Genomic DNA, 21,205 nt, shown 5'->3' on the forward strand with positions numbered 1-21,205 from the left:
ATCTGTATATTAATAGTCTAGAAAATACATTAAAGTAGTTTTGGGGAGAAATTAACTTGTTTTTTTTAATATATATAAGGGGGACCAATGTGGTTTCATTTGAGAGGAAAACTAGTTATTTCATTTAAAATAAATGCAATTCATTCTTTATTTTAAAATTCAGACACCAAAAAGTATCAGAAATTTTTCTTTTCATTCATAGCTTTAGGCCTCAATATTTTTGATTAGTATGAATCAAAATTGTTTCCTTATTTAAAAGCATAAATGGTCCCAGGCAGAGAAGTTTGCTTTTTTCCCCACTTTATTATGTATAAGAGCAATGAGCTGGGGTGAGGGATACTTTTTTTTAAATCTTTAAAGGGGACTGTGACACAACCTTTGCCCTCAAGGAGCTTACATTCTGAAGGGAAAAATAAGAGCCATCCTACTCACAAAGAAGAAATTCTGCAAACTTACACTTATGTGTACATATATGTAATAATTAAAAGTGGTGGCCCAATTTTAATAATTAAAATTTGGTTTGACAAAAATAATAGTGGTTAAAAAAGAATTGTTGTGGTCGCTGTTTATAAAAATTAAAGTTAAACTATGAGTCAGTAAGCTGTTAGTAGCTTTATTTATAGCAAGGTAGAGATATTAAAGTGGGAAATATAGGAAGGAGATGGAAAAAAATATCACCTAGCTAAAAATACTCTTAAGTCCTAATCCTAATGCCTACAGACTGCAAATGCAAATCCGAATTCAGATTTCACCAGATCAGGAAGCTGAAATCCAAAGAGCCAAAGACTCTTAAAAAACCTTTGAGAACCTTTAGCACAAAGGAGGCCAAGACTGCCAAGAATCCGACCAGAGCTCATGCTCTCTAGGCTAAAGGCCGCCAAGAATTGCCAAGAATGAAGAGCCCAAGAATCCGCCAAGCAATGAATGAGAGTGAATCTCTCTCAGGCTCCTGCTTATATACAGTTTTCTCCATCTATCAGCTCTCCTCAGCACATCTCAGGAATCAATCACAGCTTTTCAATTTTGGGGGGGGAGTGGCCTTTTAGGGCGTGAACTTTCTTTATTAGTGACTTACTAAGGGTTAAGTAGGGGTACTTTAAGTTCTTGGTTGATTAATTTAAAATAGACAAAGGGAATAAAAATCCCCTCTCACAATTCCCCCCTGTGATTCTATTGGGAAAGGAGCATGTTGAAATCTCCCAGATTTACATTCCTAGTCTCCCCAATGAATCATTTCAAATATCAAACTTATACCTCTAAAGATCTTCTAACTAAAGGTGCATACAATACTGCAATTTATAAGGGGAAATTACAATAGTTGGAGATAAGAGGGAAATAAAAGAGTAAGAAAGCAAAACCAAAGATTGGTAGGCACATTGACAAAAAAAAAACAATTAGGGGGCAGTCCCCTTTGGCATAAGAGTCTACATTCAAAACAAATGTGTTCAACCCCCTTCAGTTCAATTCACTACATCCCAAAGTTCATTCTGGATCTTCTGATGGTTTCCACAGGCTTCTTTATAGCACCTTTTTTAAAAGAGTTCATTTTCTTGATTCAGGGAGTTACCAAGCTTCTTTTCCTGAAATTTTCTTCAAAAAAGTTTAAATCTTAGATTTTATGAAAATTGTGCATACATTTAATTTAACTATTTTCTTAATTACATATAATAATTATTTTCAACATATATTTTCCAAACTTTTAAGATCCAAATTTTCTCCTTACCATTCTTCCCTCCCTCCCTCCTGGGGATGATAAGCAATTTGATCTGGGTTATACATGTATGACCATATAAAACATTTCCATATTGGTCATTGTTATAAGAGAATACTCATAAACACTAAACCCCAAAATAATAATACCAATAAACTAAATTGAAAAGTAGTATGATTTTATCTATATTCTGGCTTCCAACAGTTCTTTCTCTAGAGACAGATGGCATTCTTGGTCATAAAATCTTTCAGAATTGTCCTGGATCATTGCATTGCTGAGAGTAAGTAGCTAAGTCTTTCACAGTTGATCATCATACAATATTGCTGTTATTATGTACAAAGTTTTCCTGGTTCTGCTCATTTCACTTTTGCATCAGATGTTCATGTACGTCTTTTTCAGTTTTCTCTGAAATCATCCTGTTCATCATTTTTTATAGCACAATAGTATTCCCTCATTATCATATGCCACAATTAGTTCAGCCATTCCCCAATTGATGGACATCCCTTCAATGTCTAGTTCTTTGCCACCACAAAAAGACCTTCTATATACCACCTCACACCTATCAGATTGGCCAATATGGCAATAAAGGAAAGTGATAAGTGTCAGAGGGGATGTGGGAAAATTGGGACACTAACACATTGTTGGTGGAATTGTGAACTGATCCAACCATTCTGATGGGCAATTTGGAATAATGGCCAAAGGGCTATAAAACTGTGCATACCTTTGATCTGTATCTGTATCACTACTAGATCTGTATCCCAAAAAGGTAATAAAAAGGGAGGGGAAGGCCTACTTGTTCAAAAATATTTATAGCTGCTCTTTTTGTAGTGGCAAGGATTTGGAAATTGAGAGGATGTCCACCAATTGGGGAATGGCTGAACAAATTGTGGTACATGTTGGTGATGGAATACTACTGTGCTCTAAGGAATGAGAAGCAAGATGATTTCAGAAAAAGCTCTATCTGCAGAAACTGATGCAGAGAAAAATAAACAGAATCATGAGAACATTGTATATAATAACAACAATATTGCACAATGACTATCTGTGAAAACTTGGCTACTTTTAGCAATGCGATGGTCTGAGATAATCCTGAAGGACTTATGACGAGGAATAGTATCCATTTCCAGAGGAGGGACTGTTGGAGTCATCTTTTACATCAGTGTATCTTTGGTTTTATTTTGGAGTTTGGTTTTGTATGAGTGTACTCATTCAATAATAACCAATATGGAAATTGTTTTGCATGACAATAAAAAATGAAAAAAAGAAAAAGAAATGAAAAATTTAAAAAGGAAGCATATATATTTTTATAAAAGAGCTGCTATAAATATTCTTGTACAAGTAGGTCCTTTTCCCTTTGTTTTATGATCTCTTTGGTGTACAGGCCTGGTAGTGGTATTGCTGGATCAAAGGGTATGCATAGTTTTATAGCCCTTTGGGCATTGTTCCAGATTGCCCTCCTGAATAGTTGGATCAGTTCACAACTACACCAACAATGCATTAGTGTCCCAGTTTTGCCACATCCACTCCAACATCACCACTTTCCTTTACTATTATATTGACTAATCCAATAGGGGTGAGATGGTATTTCAAAATTGTTTTTAATTTGCATTTCTCTAATCAAGCATGATTTAGAACTGCAGGGAATGGACCTTCTTTATTCTCTTTGTCTATTTTGAGTTAATCAAGAACCCCCTACCTAACACTTTGTTAAGCCATCAAGTAAGAGAATTCACAAGTCACTTACTTAGAGAGCTCTACTCTTTTAACTCAATCAGAAACTTGTGAATCCTTTGATAAGTGTTTATACCCTCAGAGGATGAGAGGTGGATTTCCTTTATATCTGGGCAGTGATTGGTGCCTGTGAAGAGGGGAAGGGACAGGAAGTAACTGGAAAAAGGACTCTTAAAAAGTCTGGAACTTCCTGTCCTTGGGACTTCTCCTTTGAACTTCTTCTCTGGAGGACTTCTCCTTTGGACCTTTTGGAACTTCTGGCTTGGAGAGATTCCTGCCTTGGTGACGCTTGGAGGAGACCCTCTCCGCTCGTTGGCACTTCGGTGGGATACTCCCTTCAGTGTGAGTTCTGTGGAGAGACTCTTTTCCTTGGATCCTGCATTGGCTTGATGGTGAGTGACTCAGACTTCCACGTGGAGATTGGAACTTTGTCGGGGAGTGAGCTAAATTTTATTGGATCAGCACTTAGGGTGCTTACCTCTCCCTCCTACATTTCATACTTCAACTCTTTCTCTTCCTTGTTATAAATAAAAGCTGCTAACAATTTTTTCTGGCTTAGGGATATTTTTAATTTGGCGACCACAACATTGAATTTATTACTTTCTTATTTAGTTAAAACCCCAATTTAACCCTTACAAAACATTTTTTCATATGATTATTGATAGCTTTGATTTCTTAATCTGAAAACTGCTTGTTCATATCCTTTGACCATTCTTCAATTAGAGAATTATTTGTGTTATTGTAAATTTGACTCCGTTTTCTATATATTTGAGAAATGAGGCCTTTATCAGAGAAATTTGCTGTAAAACTTTCCTTCTTGTTTCCCATCTAGTATTGGTTACATAGGTTTTCTTTGTATAAAAACTTTGAAATTTAATATAATCAAAATTATTCATTTTGCATCTTGTAATAGTTTCTCTCTCTCTTCTTTGGGCATTAATTCTTCCCTTCTCCATAGATCTGACAGGTAAACTATTTTATACTCCTCTAATTTGCTTTATATCTAAATCATCTATCCATTTCGACCCTATGTGGGTATACATGTGAGCTACTGCAAACATATATTAAGCAATGTCCTGCTAGTCCCTGGAGATGCAAAGACAAGAATACTCTAGTCCAACGGTCGGCAACCTTTTTGGCCATGAGAGCCATAAACGCCGGCGGAAGGAGGAGGATGGAGGCGGAAGGCGCTGAAATGTGGGGCGGGGGCTAAAGGGCCTTCTAGGGCTCTGCCTGGACTGGCTGGTCGGGAGGTGGAGCCAGATATGGCTTGAGAGCCGTACGTTGCCAACCCCTGCTCTAGTCCTTGCTCTTGCCCTTTAATTCTGTAAAAGCCTAGTAATAAGAGGTATAAACACATGTTTCTGTAAATTTTATTGTTTTATTGGGGAAAATATCTAGGAAATGTTTGCAGCAATTTTTTATATATGTAGTATAATGTATTTTACAGTTAAAAACTAATTTTCTTCATTTTTTTCTCTGAATAGAGAATGGAAACTAAATATTCTTGTTTTCTTTTAAAAAATGTATATAAATGGGGCAGGTAGGTGGCTCAGTGGATAGAGAGCCAGGCTTGGAATCGGGAGATCCTGGGTTCAAATCTAGCCTCTCAGTCACTTCTTTAATTGTGTGACCCTGGGCAAGTCACTTAACCCCCACTCATTATCAATTCTAAGGCAAAAAGTAAGGACTTTTAAAAAATAAGAAGAATGTATATAAACATGTCATCTAAAGGCAAATAAGTTACTTTGCTTTAAGCCTATAGAATAATGTCTATTTCTATATTTTGAATTTATTAAATAGAAATAAATGTTTCTTATATATCTTATGTCACAGTAAATTACAGACAGCAGTCCACCCAACAGCCAGCCAGCTACTACCTAAAATACATTTTCAACATTCTGCTCAATAGAATGATTTAGGAAACATAAAAATGTGAAGAATCCCTAAATCTCTTCTAAGTTGCTAAAAAGCCTATAGCATGTGTTGACTGGGAAAGTGGAATAAGTCAAATAGTCTAGTTGACAAAAGTTTTTTCCCCCCTTGTAATGAACACATTTCTTATTGAGCAATCAACCAGAGTTTTAAAAAAATTAACAAAAGAAGTAACATAAGCAGCAGCAAACTACTAACACTTTAGACATTGCTTTCAGTAATCTCTTCAGGTTGAGAAGATAATGTAGTATAGTTTGCATTCCTGCTGTGCCTATATGTAAAGTACATGAAATGGAAATTTTTACCTCTTTTCAGAGGAATGCTGATTTCCACTATTTCCTTATAAATATGTTAAAAAAATTTTTTTTCAGTCTCCCAAAAGTATGTTTAAAAGCAGATTTAAAAATTGACATATTTTTTACCTGTTTAAAGTTCTACTGTTAAATAAATTGTTTGCTTCCAAAAGATTATAAAAACAGTAAAAATATTTACACATTTCTTTTTTTTTTTTTTTAAACCCTTACCTTCTGTCTTGGAGTCAATACTGGCTCCAAGGCAGAAGAGTGGTAAGGGTAGGCAATGGGGGTTAAGTGACTTGCCTGGGGTCACACAGCTAGGAAGTGTCTGAAGCCAGATTTGAACCTAGGACCTCCCGTCTCTAGGCCTGGCTCTCAATCCACTGAGCTACCCAGCTGCCCCCCAAATTTCTTTCTTAAAGAAAAGTATTTTTACTTTCATTTTACTATATTATTTAGTCATCTTCATGTAATGAATACTAATAAAAGTTGATGTTCATGGAACATTATTGTATGAGTAGCCTCTATCAGGAGTAATTTGGACAAACAAAATATCTGTCCTCCAAGGATTAAACTATAGGAAATTAGCATACATGGACATTTGAGGAGCTGGTGGCAGGGGGTAGAGAGGGGGCATAGTTGTGTGTGCTCTGAGAATGGAGTATATTACATTTGGCACATTTTAAATGTTTTTATACTCAATATTTATTGCTTTTTCTTTTGGAAATAATTTATTTTAACTTTAACATATTATTCTTGCCTGAATACTTCCCTTAGATTTGAATAATTTAAAGCAATTTATTACCATATGAGTGTTATCAAAAAATATTTTTCAGCAGGAATGAAATGGAACTAAGTACATGATTTGTGGGCCTAGAGTCAAGAAGATCTGAGTTCAAATGTGACCTCAGCTACTTATTAGCTATGTGATCCTGGGAAAGTCACTTAATCCCCATTTGCCTCAGTTTCCTTTTCTGTAAAATGGATGTAATAAATTGTCTGGGGCACTGTGCGTCAAGTGCTAGGGTTCTATCTTTGAGAGAGAAAGCTAGATAGAAATAGAGAGATGTAGAGATAACAAAGCAAGGGCCAGACAGGGAGGCATGGTCTCCATGAACTCCATTTATTGTAACAGAAAGGAAGATTTTTATAGAGACTAAAATACAGAACATTTCATCATTCTTGTGGGGGGGTGTTGCTTTCCCACAAAATACTGTTTATGAAACGACAAGAACATTACCAGGGTTCCTTTACAAATGTAAGCAAATTGAGAAAGAGTGACAGTTAATCTATTCTGTGTAACTTGGGGAAAGGAAGGTCTGGTACTTTCAGTCATAATATTATAAAGACATCTTTGCTCTTCACAATGAGGAAGGACTCAAAGTTTGATGATGATCATACTGGGGGAGGAATCCTTTCTTATCTAAGTTATAGCCTAGAGAACAGCTCGTAGTTGTAAGCCGAAACTGGCCTTGCCAAGAGTCTCGGGCAAATTCATAAGCATGTCTCTTCTGGCTGCTTTTCCTCAGTCAGCCTAATTTGTCCTAGGCTTCTCCATAATAAATCATATTAAAAATGTTCTAAATTCCTCTTGGTTAGAAAAATGCAAATTAAAACAACTCTGAGGTACCACTTCATACCTATCAGATTGGTCAATATAACAGTAAAGGAATGTGAAATTTTGGAGGGTATGTGGCAAAATTGAAACACTAATGCATTCTAGAAGGCAATTTAGAATTATGTCCAAAGGGCTGTAAAACAATGCATGCCCTTTGATCCAGCAATACCACGACTAGGTCTGTATACCAAAGAGATCATAAAAAAGGGAAAGGACTTACTTGTACAAAATATTTATAGCTTCTCTTTTTGTGGTGGCAAAGAATTGGAAATTAAAGAGGTCAGTCAGTTGGGGAATGGCAGAACAAATTGTGGCATATGATGGAATGCTATTGTGCTATAAAAAATGATGAGCAGGATGATTTCACAAAGAGCTGGAAAGACCTATGTAAACTGATTCAGAGAGAAATAAGCAGTTCAAAGAAAACATTGTACACAATAACAGCAATGTTGTGGAATGATCAAATATGATAGACTTAGTTACTTTCAGCAATACAATGATCCAGGAGAGTTCTGAGGGTCTTATGACAAAGAATGCTATTCACCTCCAGGGAAAGACCTTGTTGGAGTCAGAAGCATAGCATTTTTCACTTGTTTATTTGGATCTATGTTTTGGAGGTTGGTTCCATATGAACACTATGGAAGTATATTTTGCATGGTAATATATATATATATATATATATATATAAAGCCTAGATCAAATCTCTTGCCAGCTCTGGGAAGAGGGAAGGGAAGGAAGAGAGGGGAAAAAGACATGGTCAATCATATAACTTTGGAGAACTTATGTGGAAATTTATTATATATAATTGGTAAAAAAAATTGTTTAAAATAGGATAATAACAATACTTATCTCCCAAAGTTGCTATGAAAATCAGACGAGATATTTATAGAGCACTCATCAGTCCCTGGTACATAGTGTACTCCCTCTCCCTTTGGATTAATTGCTGAAACCTACTGGATTCTGAAAGACCCTTGAAGGACAACAGACATGAAATCTCCCAATCAGCCCAGTGGACCTGTTTCACCTTCCATCTTTTCCTTATTTTAAATACCATCAAAGGGGAAATTCTGAATAGGATAGAGTTAGGCAGCTGGGTAAATTAGGTAGAGATAAGAGTAGTAATTAGTTGGACTTTGGTGGGAGGGAATTCAGATCTGTTCCTAGTTAGTTCATCCCAATCCCTTCCCTTACCTATCCCAGTTAATTGTTGTTATCTTAACAGCCTCTTCCTGAAGTCCTTTCCCAGATCAATAGAATTTAAGTTACTGGCCCAAGGACAATTAAGAACATTGAAATTCAGTTACTACCATCCAATCTATATCAATACTTATTTTACCAGACCCACATCATTCTTTATATTTTCAGTAGTAAGTATTTTATAGTTACTAGGTACTCTTTTTACTATTAATAAGTCATTTCAAGGTGTATATAGTGAATATTCCTCAAAAATGAATTAGACTTTAGGGGCAGCTGGGTAGCTCAGTGGATTGAGAGTCAGGCCTAGAGACTGGGAGGTCCTAGGTTCAAATCTGGCCTCAGACACTTCCCAGCTGTGTGACCCTGGGCAAGTCACTTGGCCCCCATTGCCCACCCTTACCACTCTTCCACCTAGCAGCCAATACACAGAAGTTAAGGGTTTTAAAATGTAAAAAAAAAAAAAAAAAAAAAAAAAAAAAGAGAGACTTTAAATTTCGAAAGAAAATATTCATTTTATAGCTTAGAACAAGATCCTTTCATTTTATGAAGTTACCTCTTTTATAACACTTTGAGAAGTTACAGGTGCCTATGGTTTGGCAAATTATAATGTTTTAGGACAGTGATGGCAACCCTTTTAGAGATGGAGTGCCAGGTCCCATCCCCAGACCGAGTGCTGTGCCCCTCCCCCCTCCCCTGGGAAGGGAGAGAGAATTCCCATTGTGCTACTGGACATAAGGGTGGGTGAAGCGAGGAATGTTCTTAGTGAGTGTAGTGAAGGGGGTGGGGGAGTGTCCCAAACACTCTGTTCCCATTTAACTCTTGCCACCTGTGAGCCACCCACGTTACCCTTGTGCATTCCCATTGAGCTAGTGGGGGTGCGGTGGGAGGGATGTGAAAAATGTCATCAGGCACTGTGGAGAGGGGGAGGGAAGCATCTCTGCCTGAGTCCCTGTGCTTTTCTAGTAATGAACTCTGGGGTTGGGGGATGCGGAGGGAGGGTGGCCAAGTGCCCACATAGAGTACTCTGCATGCCATCTTTGGTACCTGTGCCATCACTGGCCTAGGATATAAATTAAATATAGTTTACTTATCTGACAGAAGTTGATCATCCAAAATTTTTTTAATTTTCATATAAAGTAAATGCGGTAGAAATATTGCTTTTTCCAAAATATTTGCTTTTCTTTAGAGAAAAAATTAATTAAACTTGTGTTTTTCCACAGAAAGTAAGAATGGAAGCGCATGCAAAGTTTGCAGTACTTTGGCATCTAACTAGGGATCTTCATATAAATAAGTCATCATCTTTTGCCCGTTCCTTTGACAGGTTGGTTATTATCATATCCATAGTATAATCGTGTGTTTTCTCTACAAACTCTGTATTTCTTAGAAGAATGTGTTTGGAGATAAGCATCAATTATACACTTTTATAAAGGTACATTTGTTTAGCTATAAAATAAAAGTAATATTATTTTGCAACATTTCAAGTATGTCATTTCTACATATGTGATTATATTATTTAGAATTCGAAGAGATCTTGATGATCATTCATATTAAACCCAGAGCCTCTGATTTTAAGTCCTGTGCTTTCAGTCAAGCCATATTGCTTCCTTGTTTGTCCTGATCTTCTTATAATCATAGAATAATCCTTTTGAAGCACCAAGATAATAAAATACCAGGCTACATAGGAACTATAGTTCCTGTGCGGTAGTGATGATTAATCATGAACTTCTTTTAGCTGAACTAAAAGCCCAAAGTGTCTGTCTGTCTGTCTGTCTGTGTCTCTCTCTCAATCTCTCTCTTAGTCTCTCTCTCTCTCTCTCTCTCTCTCTCACACACACACAGACACACACACTGAAAACAGATATCTGAATAGGAGTTATAATTCCATTTCTAATTATGGCCTGAGGCTCACTTTGCAATTCATTCAATTTTGCTTCATATGAACATGCTAGAAGAAATATCCTTCAAACTTTTTGGACTGTTTAAAAGTTATGGTGTCACTATTTGTGTGACTGGGAAGCAGTTTTCTCTGTGTATTTTACCATGATAGACTTGATGAAAAAATTGTGGGCACAAAAAAGGGAGATGGTAGCAGGGTTTGGGAGAAAGTACAATGCATTTAGATTCTAAAAACCTTGCTTTAAATCCTGTCCCTAGTACTCAATGCCTTTATGGCCTTAATCAAGTTTTTTCCCCCTCCTGTGTCTCAATTTCTTCATATGTAGTGTGGAATGCACCACTTAAAGATAACAATAAGCCTTCTGCATCATTAAGTACACTTGGGTTTCAGGTTATCTTAGAATATGATCTCTTTGTAATTCACTCAGAAGAAGAATGAAACATAGTGATTCTTTGCTTTTCTATTTTGATTATTGTCATTTCCTTCTAGATCACTGTTCATCATGTTAGATAGCCTTAATAGCCTAGATGGTTCTACTAGTTCTGTGGGACAAGCCTGGTTGAATCAAGTGCTCCAAAGACACGACATTGCAAGGGTTCTAGAGCCATTGCTGCTACTCCTGCTTCATCCCAAAACTCAGAGAGTTTCAGTGCAACGAGTACAGGCAGAACGTTATTGGAATAAAGTGCCCTGTTACCCAGAAGAGGAAAACGACAAGCATTTTATGCAGAATTTTTCCTGTAATGATGGTAAGTACAAAAAAATTAGTAATTTCATCTTGAATGTTAATCATCAATTAATAAGAAAAAAGATATATGCACATGAGTTGACAGCGCATTATCAGAAACATTCTTGTTTATTAGAGAATTGTAATTAGAAGGATGCGTCATTTTCAAGTATCCAGGCATTAGACTAATTCTCTGAAAAACAAAATCTTTTCTAATTCATACATCAGCTAGACAAAAGTTAAATATAAAGAATTTTTCTGATTATAGCTGTGAAAAAGACTGATATCAATTCTGATCCTAAATCACTTCACAGACACAGATCAGAAAATTTACTTCAGGATTCTGCCAAAAAGCATACACAACATGGTAATAGAATGATTGTTCTTATTATAGAGTAATTATATATTATGACTTGAGTGATTTTTTATGCAAATTGTATATATGGTCCTACATGTATTATATATACATTCTGTAAAAGCTAATATGCCTCAAAGCTTCAGTAAAAAGTGTAGAAAGTTTTTGTGACCAAATTATGATTTTCTGTCCACATAACTTCCTTTCTGTGCCTATCAAATAATATATGCATATATATTTATATGCTTATACAATTACACTTGTACAAATAAAAGTATAATTCATTTGAAAAGAAACAGTTTTAATAATTAAGTCATTAGATGTTGACATTAGTTAGCATCCTAAAGGAACAAAAGTATTTTGGAAAATATTCTAATATGTTTTCTGTTTTTTTCTTCTTTTAAAGCATTTTCCCATATGCCTACAAACCAAGTACAACTCATTACAAGTAAAGGAAACAGTGAGAAACAGCTTGTGATGGATGAAATGGAGAACTTCAGTCTTACAGTCAATCCTCTAAGTGACAGACTTTCTCTTTTAAGTACTAGCAGTGAGACAATTCCAATGGTAGTATCTGATTTTGACCTTCCAGATCAACAGTTAGAAATACTTCAAAGTTCAGATTCAGGTTGTTCTCAGTCTTCTGGTGGGGACAACTTGAGCTATGATGCAGAAACTGACAATATGAATGCTCCAGATAATTCTCAGACTCTAAAGGAAGATTCAGCAGATGATATTGTGCAGCAGGTAGTTTTTGACCTCATATGTAAAGTTGTAAGTGGCCTTGAAGAGGAATCTGAAGCAGTGAAACATCAGCTACAGGCAGATATGACACCTAAATTCAGTACTTTAGATCCCAGTGAGGAAGTGATTAAGAATGAAGATCAAGTCATCCAGCATAGTCAGAGCAGTTTGCTAAGCAATGAAAGTTGTCAGTTTTTATCTCTGTCTGCTGAGACTGGGCTCGAAGGCTCCTCTAATGGAATCTCCAGGAATAGCTCCTCACCTTGTATTTCTGTAACCCACCAGACACTGCATGAACCTTATAGCAATTCCACAGAAGCCAAGTCTAGACAACGAAGTCATAGTAGTATTCAATTCAGCTTTAAAGAAAAACTGCAGGACAAAGTGTCAGAAAAGGAAACAATTGTCAAGGAGTCAGGAAAACAGCCTGGAGCAAAACCCAAAGTAAAACTTGCTAGAAAAAAGGAGGATGACAAGAAAAAAGCTCAAAATGAAAAGATTAAGCAAACCAGTGTGTTCTTTAGTGATGGTCTGGACTTAGAAAACTGGTATAGCTGTGGAGAAGGTGAAATTTCTGAAATTGAAAGTGATATGGGGTCTCCAGGAACAAGAAAATCTCCCAACTTCAACATTCACCCATTATATCAACATGTATTACTGTACCTGCAGTTATATGATTCCTCAAGAACACTGTATGCTTTTTCTGCTATCAAAGCCATCTTGAAAACAAATCCTATTGCTTTTGTAAATGCCATCTCCACCACTAGCATCAACAATGTATACACTCCCCAACTCTCTTTGCTTCAGAATCTTTTGGCCAGACATCGAATTTCTGTTATGGGTAAAGACTTTTATAGTCATATTCCTGTGGATTCTAACCATAACTTCCGGAGCTCCATGTATATAGAAATTCTTATTTCTCTTTGCTTGTACTATATGCGTAGTCATTATCCAACTCATGTCAAAGTCACACCACAAGACTTAATAGGCAATCGCAATATGCAGATGATGAGCATAGAAATTTTAACCCTTCTCTTTACAGAACTAGCCAAGGTTATAGAAAGCTCGGCAAAGGGCTTCCCTAGCTTTATTTCGGACATGTTGTCCAAATGCAAGGTTCAGAAGGTTATTCTTCACTGTTTATTATCATCTATCTTCAGTGCACAAAAATGGCATAGTGAAAAGATGTCAGGTAAAAACATTGTCGCCATTGAAGAAGGTTTCTCTGAGGATAGCCTTATCAACTTCTCAGAGGATGAATTGGACAATGGCAGCACTCTGCAGTCTCAACTCTTAAAGGTGCTTCAGAGGCTGATTGTTTTAGAGCATCATGTTATGACTGTTTCTGAGGAGAATGAAACAGGTTTTGAATTTGTGGTAACTGACTTAGAACACATCAACCCACATCAGCCAATGACTTCTCTTCAATATTTGCATGCCCAGCCAATCACATGTCAAGGCATGTTCCTATGTGCAGTGATAAGAGCCTTACATCAACACTGTGCATGTAAGATGCACCCCCAATGGATCGGCTTAATCACATCTACTCTGCCTTATATGGGAAAAATTCTACAGAGAGTGGTTGTATCTGTGACACTCCAGCTTTGCAGGAATTTGGATAACTTGATTCTGCAATACAAATATGAAACAGGACTCTCTGACAGTAGGCAAGTGGTGGTTGATCTTTATTATGCTTTATTGACTTATGTTAAAAGGAATGTTTGAATTTTTAAAAAGGTTATTTTACCCACCAAATTGGAGTACACTAGCAGCAGTAGTAAATCTGTTATTTCTGTAGAGAAGCAGAAGTAATTCTATTTTTAGGATACAGGTTGAAGCCATCAGGAATACAGTATTTGTATGAATATAGTCTACTTCTAACCCTTCTGGTCTAGCTTATAAAAATCACTTATAAGAAGTAGAAATTTTGGAATGGAAGATGAGACTTTGTGAATTACAAAGAACCTTATTACATTTATCTTTTTTTAAAACCCTTGTACTTCGGTGTATTGTCTCATAGGTGGAAGATTGGTAAGGGTGGGCAATGGGGGTCAAGTGACTTGCCCAGGGTCACACAGCTGGAAAGTGTCTGAGGCCGGATTTGAACCTAGGACCTCCCTTCTCTAGGCCTGCCTCTCAATCCACTGAGCTACCCAGCTGCCCCCTTTATTACATTTTTGTAGTTTCTGAAACTAGGAGAAGTCTCTCTCCTGAATTTTCCATCTGTGACTTTAAAAATATGCTATCTTTTAATGCAGTATATTGTGATGAAGATGTGTGAAAAACTCAAGAAAAAGAAAATAAAATAAACTAAGATCAGAGGTGATAAAAAATGAATATAACTAATTTGAAAGAAATATTTTTAAATCCTTTGATAATTCTTAATACAGTAATTTCATGTAATTATTTTTCATTGTGTATCTATATTTTTTTTCTTCAGAGGTTTAGGAAGTTTGTGTCCTTCTCACCCCCAAAAAAGATATGTTAGAGTTGTAATCTATTTTAGACAAATACGGCATTTCTATTAGAGCTCTTCTGTCAATAGCCAGTCACTTGTATGAATGATGTTCCATTTTGTGAATGTGGTTAAGTCAGAAGATATTTTTCTTTTCCTTACCTTTTGTAGGTTGTCTAAGGGTTTGATTATGAATTTGACTTGTGTTCTCAATCTCCTTGGCATTGATCTGATGTTCACACTACTCTTGATTTCTATAAAATTAACCAAAAATGGAGCTTAGTTTTATTCTAGCTAGCTCTATAAAAAATGTGTAAGAAATCTGACCAAATCATTTAATTTCTTCTTTGCCACTCACTAATTGTTGGAAAATTACTAAACATAATTTAGTAGATAATAAATATGCATATCTTACTAACATATTGCTTTACTAGATCTCATTAATAAAATGAACACATTATATTTTAGGCCTCTTTGGATGGCATCAATTATTCCACCAGATTTGATCCTTACTCTTCTAGAAGGCATTACAACCATCATTCACTACTGTTTGTTGGATCCATCCACACAGTATCATCAGGTAAGATGGGTTTGACAAATATATGAACTTGACATCATTCTCCATTGACACTCAAGTTTAGCAAGTATGCATGTTTTTTTTCCTTCCTTGTAGCTTTTGGTGAATGTTGACCAGAAGCACCTGTTTGAGGCACGAAGTGGGATCCTCTCCATCCTTCATATGATCATGTCCTCTGTGACACTACTTTGGAGCATCCTCCATCAGGCTGACTCTTCAGAAAAAACAGTTATTGCTGCAGCTGCATCTGTTACCACTATTAATCTTGGTTCAACAAAGGTTAGGAAACTCATGCTTAAGTTGTCTTTTCTTACTTTTTCTCTTCTCTATTCTAAACCCTAAGCTAGACCTTATATAAATATTGAGTAAGTGGAAAGATACATGGAGCGCCAGGGAAGAGGGGTAAATTTTGGACACATCTTCCTAAGGAATAAAGTAATAACCTTTTAGCCAATTTTGAAGAATGCTAGGCAAATACATTTTTTTAAAAAAATCCCACAAGCAGTGTATTCACTCATCGATAAATATTTTCTTTACAATGTGAAACACTCAAATCCCTTTCAAAAAACTGATAGATGGTGGCTCAGTAAATAGAGAGCCACACCTGGAGACAGGAGGTTCTGGGTTCACGTCTAGCTTCATACACGTCCTGTCTGGGTGATCCTGAACAAGTCACTTAATCCCAATTGCCTAGTTCTTACCGCTCTTCTGCCTTGGAACAAATACCTGGTATTGATTCGAAGACAGAAGGTAAGGGTTTAAAAAAAAAAAAAAGATTTTGATAATACTTCTTAATCTTCTGGCTGTCTCATTACATGTATTATTTTGGCTCTTGGTTGACTTATTTTTAATATAGAGCTTTTTTTTATCAGTTATTTTATAGCCTTCAGTACACATAAAATTATATTAAGTATATTATCTCATTTTATATTTTTATTTAATTATTTAATTAATCATTATTTATATTTTATATATCTTTATATAATCACATAATAATTTATATATGTGACATGATTAATAATAATAATTAATAAAGTTAATATTACTAAATTCTTACTTGTCATTTGCTTAAACTATTTCAGAACTTGAGGCAGCAGATTCTTGAACTATTGGGCCCAATCTCAATGAATCATGGAGTGCATTTCATGGCTGCTATTGCATTTGTATGGAATGAAAGAAAACACAACAAAACCACTTGTAGGACAAAGGTATACATATCATTCCTTTCTGCTCTCTACTGCGTTTTCTGCTAGGTGCTTGAGTAAAATTAGTTTCACAAGTAAAATTTAAAATTCACTTAGAAGAAAAAGAAACTCTAGGTAGGCTACAAGTGGAAAGTGTTCCACATCTGACAGATATGGTTTTTGTGACTATTTTCCTTTATTGTTTTAGATATATTTTGGAAACATTATCTATTTGTCTCTGTTGTTGTTTGTTGGTAAGGGCCAGCTGGCCATGAGTTGAAGTATGTTCGATGTAACTACTTTTGGCCTATACAGAATGAACTTCTCAGAGACAGATTTAGAAAACAAAACCTTATATTTAATAGGTTTGAAAAGGTTTAAAGGAAAGGTAAAAAGTTCATTCGGAAAGAACTCTAATACTAATGGAGTACTAACTCAAAATCACACCCAACTCGGGTCTCTTTATGGAGACCACTTCCATCTGGGAAAACCCAAACCTGCTCTCTCTCTCTCTCCTTATCTCACTACATTAACCCATTTTCTAACTATTCTAACTAAATCTATTTCTAATATTCTTATAACAATATATAATTATTAAAATACCATCTCCAAATTTCTTTATACTTCATCACTCTAATACCAGCCTAATCAAGTTTGGGCCTACTCAGCCAGAAATGGCTTCCCAGCCTAGGTAGTATTAGTATTAAAAGTGATAAAGGCTGGTATAAATATATAAATTAGTAATTTAATTAAAGCCATGTTGATAGATAAAGTTATCAGACCACGCGCTTGTAAGCATTCAAAACTGCCGCCTCCGTTACTGTCTCCAGTCTGCTCGCCCAAGAGAGCCTACTGGCAAAGAGAGCGAGCCCACTCCCTCCTAACCCAGGAGATTTAAGCTCTTCCCTGCGTCAAGACGTCGGCCTCCCCAAGCCCAAAGACCCGGAAACGGAAACCAGTTGGACCATGTTGGATCACGGGAAATGTAGTTTTGATACATTTCCCATGTCCATAGAAATATATACACTTTTTAGATGGCTTTTCCAAAATTTCACTTTTATAGTAGGCCAAATAGCCTTGTCTTCATTTCTGCAGGCACACAGAGTTAAAAACAAAAGGTCTTCTTTCTTCTGTTAGTCCTCTCCTGTAGTTGCTGCCAAACTCACTTTCTCTCTTCCAAACTGTCAATCTGGTATTCCCAAGTTTCCAAGGAAAATCCCAGAGAGCCAACAAACCACCAGCCTCCAGAGCCAGGGTCAGCTTCCAGAGACTCTTGACAGTTGGAAAGCCAACCTTTATCACACCCTCAGAATTCCAGCAGGAACTCTGGCTCCAAGTTCCAAACTAGGCCTCAAACCCTGAGACAGTATTCCTTAGGTACTAATTAACCCCAAATCTTTTTAAAGGCAGTAAAATATTGGGAAGTGATAGTGGTATAAAAGACTCAATAAAACATGTTTTTAAAGTAGAAAAAGAACAAATTGAGGGAAACACTTTGATTTAAGAGAAAAAGTCAAGTATATGTAATATATAAACATTTTTATGTTAGGAATGCAGGCAAACCCTGAACAGTCATTCTGATCAACATTATTCTTCATTAAAGCTATTGCTTCTCACATGTAACAAAGTTTCATTATTTCCTTCATTGATCACCTGAGATGTAAATTGTACCTATAAAGTAACTGTTTCCTGTACAATTGGTTTGTACATTTTTTAACTAAAACAGATAGCAAGTTTAGGTAGAGTATATCTACATACTAAAATGCAGTGGTGTTTACTTTTTTAAGATTCTGGGGTAATTGAGTGTTAAAGAAAATAATAATAAAAGGGATGTTGGGCCTTGGATTTATTTTACTGTATCAGGTAAAACTGACTTGTTTACATTACTGTGGAAACTGTTTTGTTTTTGAGTTTAAGCAGTGCTCCGAATTGGGCAATATATGTAAAAGAAGTATTACAAAGTACTCCATTCTTTTTCCCAGAACCAGATTTCTTTACTTTTTCTCACCTTGAGAACCTAGTTCATAGTTAAAAGTTAGACCAGGTATTTTGACTACAACACATAAATTGATTAAATGAGATTGTTAAACTACTTAAGATTATATAACCAAGCATGACATACTATTTTATACTGATTTTATATATATATAGCATGTACTGATTCTTATGTTTAACTAAAATGAAGAACAAAATCTTACTCATAATCTTTCTCTCTTCTAGATGGTATCTTTTTACATCTGATAAGAATGTAAGAGAACTTATATTGGACAGTATTCAGTCCAAGTTAACAAACATCTTTTTAAAACCTATTATCAATCAGGACCCTAGTAGGAACCAGGATTATAAAATATAAATCAAACAAAACTGTTCCTGGATTCAAGAAGCTAGAAGGTTGCAACATGTCACACATGAATGTAGTTTGAGAAAAATTGAAGTGAGAGTTTTCTAACTGGGAGAAAGTGGAAGTAGAGAGACTAGTTGAGAGTTTGTATAGTTGTACAAGTAAAAGGTGATCCAGAAATTAGGACTTTTTCATAGAGGTAGAAATGGTGAAGTGAATAAGGGACTAAATAACCGTGGCTTACATGGGTAAAGCTGGACTGATTCAACAGTCATGTATTAAGCACCTAGCATACTATATGCAGGGCATTACCATAGTCCATGGGGGGAATATCTCTCCTCTCAAAGAGGTTTTATACTTGTAGTAATTTTGTCATTTCTGTGAGTGACGATGTGCCATGACATGCTTTCCAGGTCATTCCTGCAGCCAGTGAAGAACAGCTTTTGCTGGTTGAACTAGTTCGCTCAATTAGTGTTATGAGAACTGAAACTGTTATTCAAACAGTAAAGGAAGTTTTGAAGCAACCACCAGCTATTGTCAAGGACAAGGTATGAACAGAAATATTTTGTGTTTTTACTTATCTTTCACAAATACAACAAGAGCAGTGGTTTCCAAAGGGAGCCTGGCAGACTCTAAGGAGTATGTGATCAATGAAGAGTAGGAAGATGGGTTGCTGCAGCAAGTACCCCTTGGAGGCCACAAAGCCATTACCTTAGTTCAAGCCTTTATCTCACTCTTACTTGTACTATTCCAATACCATCCTAATTGATCTCTCATTTTTCCTTTCTGTAATATATCCTTCATATAACTGCCAAAAAGACAGTCTAGCCATGTCACTCTCTTACTCCCGAGATTCCCTTTTCCACTAGATAGTGAGTCCTTTGAGGACTTGAGACTTTTTTTGCCTCTTTTTGTATCTACAGTACTTAAAAATAGCATAGTATTTACACATAGTAGACATTTAGTGAATAGTTATTTAAATGCCTCATTTCTTTCTTTTTTTTTATTGTCATGCAATATTCCATATTGGTCAGTAGTGCAGTAAGTGCAAACTCATACATAACCAAAACCCCAAAATAAAACTATAAATATACTGAGGTCAAAGATGACTCCAACAGGTCTTTCTCTGGAGGTGGATAGCATTCCCTATAAGTCTTTCAGGATTGTACCAGATCACTGCATTGCTGAGAGTAAACAAGTTTTCACAGATAATCAATGTCAATAATCAATATTGCTGTTATTGTATACAATCTTCTCCCATCTGTTTATTTCACTCCGTATCAGTTCCTGTAGATCTTTCCAGCTTTTCCTGAAATCATCCTGCTTATAATTTCTTATAACACAATAGCATTCCATCACCAACATGTACCACAATTAGTTCAGCCATTCCTCCAATTGATGGACATTGTATGTGAGTGAGTATTGATGATAGATGGGTGGGTATCTAGACTCCCCCCTTGTTAGCTTTCAGTGGGCCCGATCAGCTATTCACTCACCCACACCCCAGGGAAGACCTATGAGGGAATAAACTCAATGAGCTTCCCAAACTAGGAAAGCTATAGTGGGGATGTTGAAGGAAGGTGTTGGGGTTTATTTGTGACCCTAATGGATGGGATCCCACCCTAAGAGCCAACCCTGTTGAGACAAGCCTCCCCCACCTCCTAAATACAAGTAGCTTCACCCCTCAAGATGGAGTCAGGTAATGGTCTTCCCCTCAGCCCCAAGATCAGTGTAACTGTTCCAGATTCTAAGTATCAACTATCAGGGGTTTAATAAAGGATAATCTAATTCAGGGTACAGGGGAAATAGGTACAGGGCAGTGGTTCCCAAACTTTTTTGGCCTACCGCCCCCTTTCCAGAAAAATTATTACTTAGTGCCCCCTGTCACATACTATCACCAACCCCTTACAGTTTATTCACCACCCCCAAATGCACCTGTGGCCATCACCTCAGCACCCACCAGGGGGCGGTGTCACCCACATTGGGAATCACCATTATAAGGGAATCCAGGAAGGAGGGAAAGGATGAACTCTTTCAGCTAAATCTTCTCCCCAAGAGAACAGCTCTCGACTTCTTCAGTGGCTTGGTCACAGTAGCTAACTCTCTCTCTTTCCCCTTCAGTCTCCTATCAAATATTTCTAAACTAATATCCCAGGGAAGTAACAGGATCAATTGGTTCAAGCAGGATCAGGGAAGGGATCCCCCCAGAAGTTCAGGTTCTCTGGCCAAATTGGAGAATTGCTTTTTAATGTCTTCTTTGTGGGTAATTGTAGATATTAGAAATTGATGTGGTATTTGTGATCGCCCAAATTAATCTCTCATACAAGTACAGAAAAGCCAAATTCAATCAGGATTCACCCCACAAAATCCAAACTTCCCAACCCAAGAACCAATCAACCCCCCCCCCCCCGTTACCCCCCCCCTTGTCTGATCAGGA

The 21,205-nt window shown here is 36.5% G+C and overlaps 1 protein-coding gene across 2 annotated transcripts in view; it reads left to right on the forward strand.

The window, feature by feature from the left end:
• The window catches only part of DOP1A (DOP1 leucine zipper like protein A), a 109,320-nt gene that overhangs the window by 67,650 nt on the left and 20,465 nt on the right, over positions 1-21,205 (forward strand). For both annotated transcript variants that reach the window (XM_044676304.1, XM_044676305.1), the window contains 7 exons: positions 9,709-9,809; positions 10,875-11,134; positions 11,874-13,878; positions 15,135-15,246; positions 15,340-15,522; positions 16,326-16,451; positions 19,182-19,316. In XM_044676304.1, the coding sequence (XP_044532239.1) occupies positions 9,709-9,809; positions 10,875-11,134; positions 11,874-13,878; positions 15,135-15,246; positions 15,340-15,522; positions 16,326-16,451; positions 19,182-19,316 (2,922 nt within the window). The remainder of the gene's footprint in view (positions 1-9,708; positions 9,810-10,874; positions 11,135-11,873; positions 13,879-15,134; positions 15,247-15,339; positions 15,523-16,325; positions 16,452-19,181; positions 19,317-21,205) is intronic.

The sequence above is a fragment of the Gracilinanus agilis genome, chromosome 4 (assembly GCF_016433145.1).
Source record: "Gracilinanus agilis isolate LMUSP501 chromosome 4, AgileGrace, whole genome shotgun sequence".
Lineage (NCBI taxonomy): Eukaryota > Metazoa > Chordata > Mammalia > Didelphimorphia > Didelphidae > Gracilinanus > Gracilinanus agilis.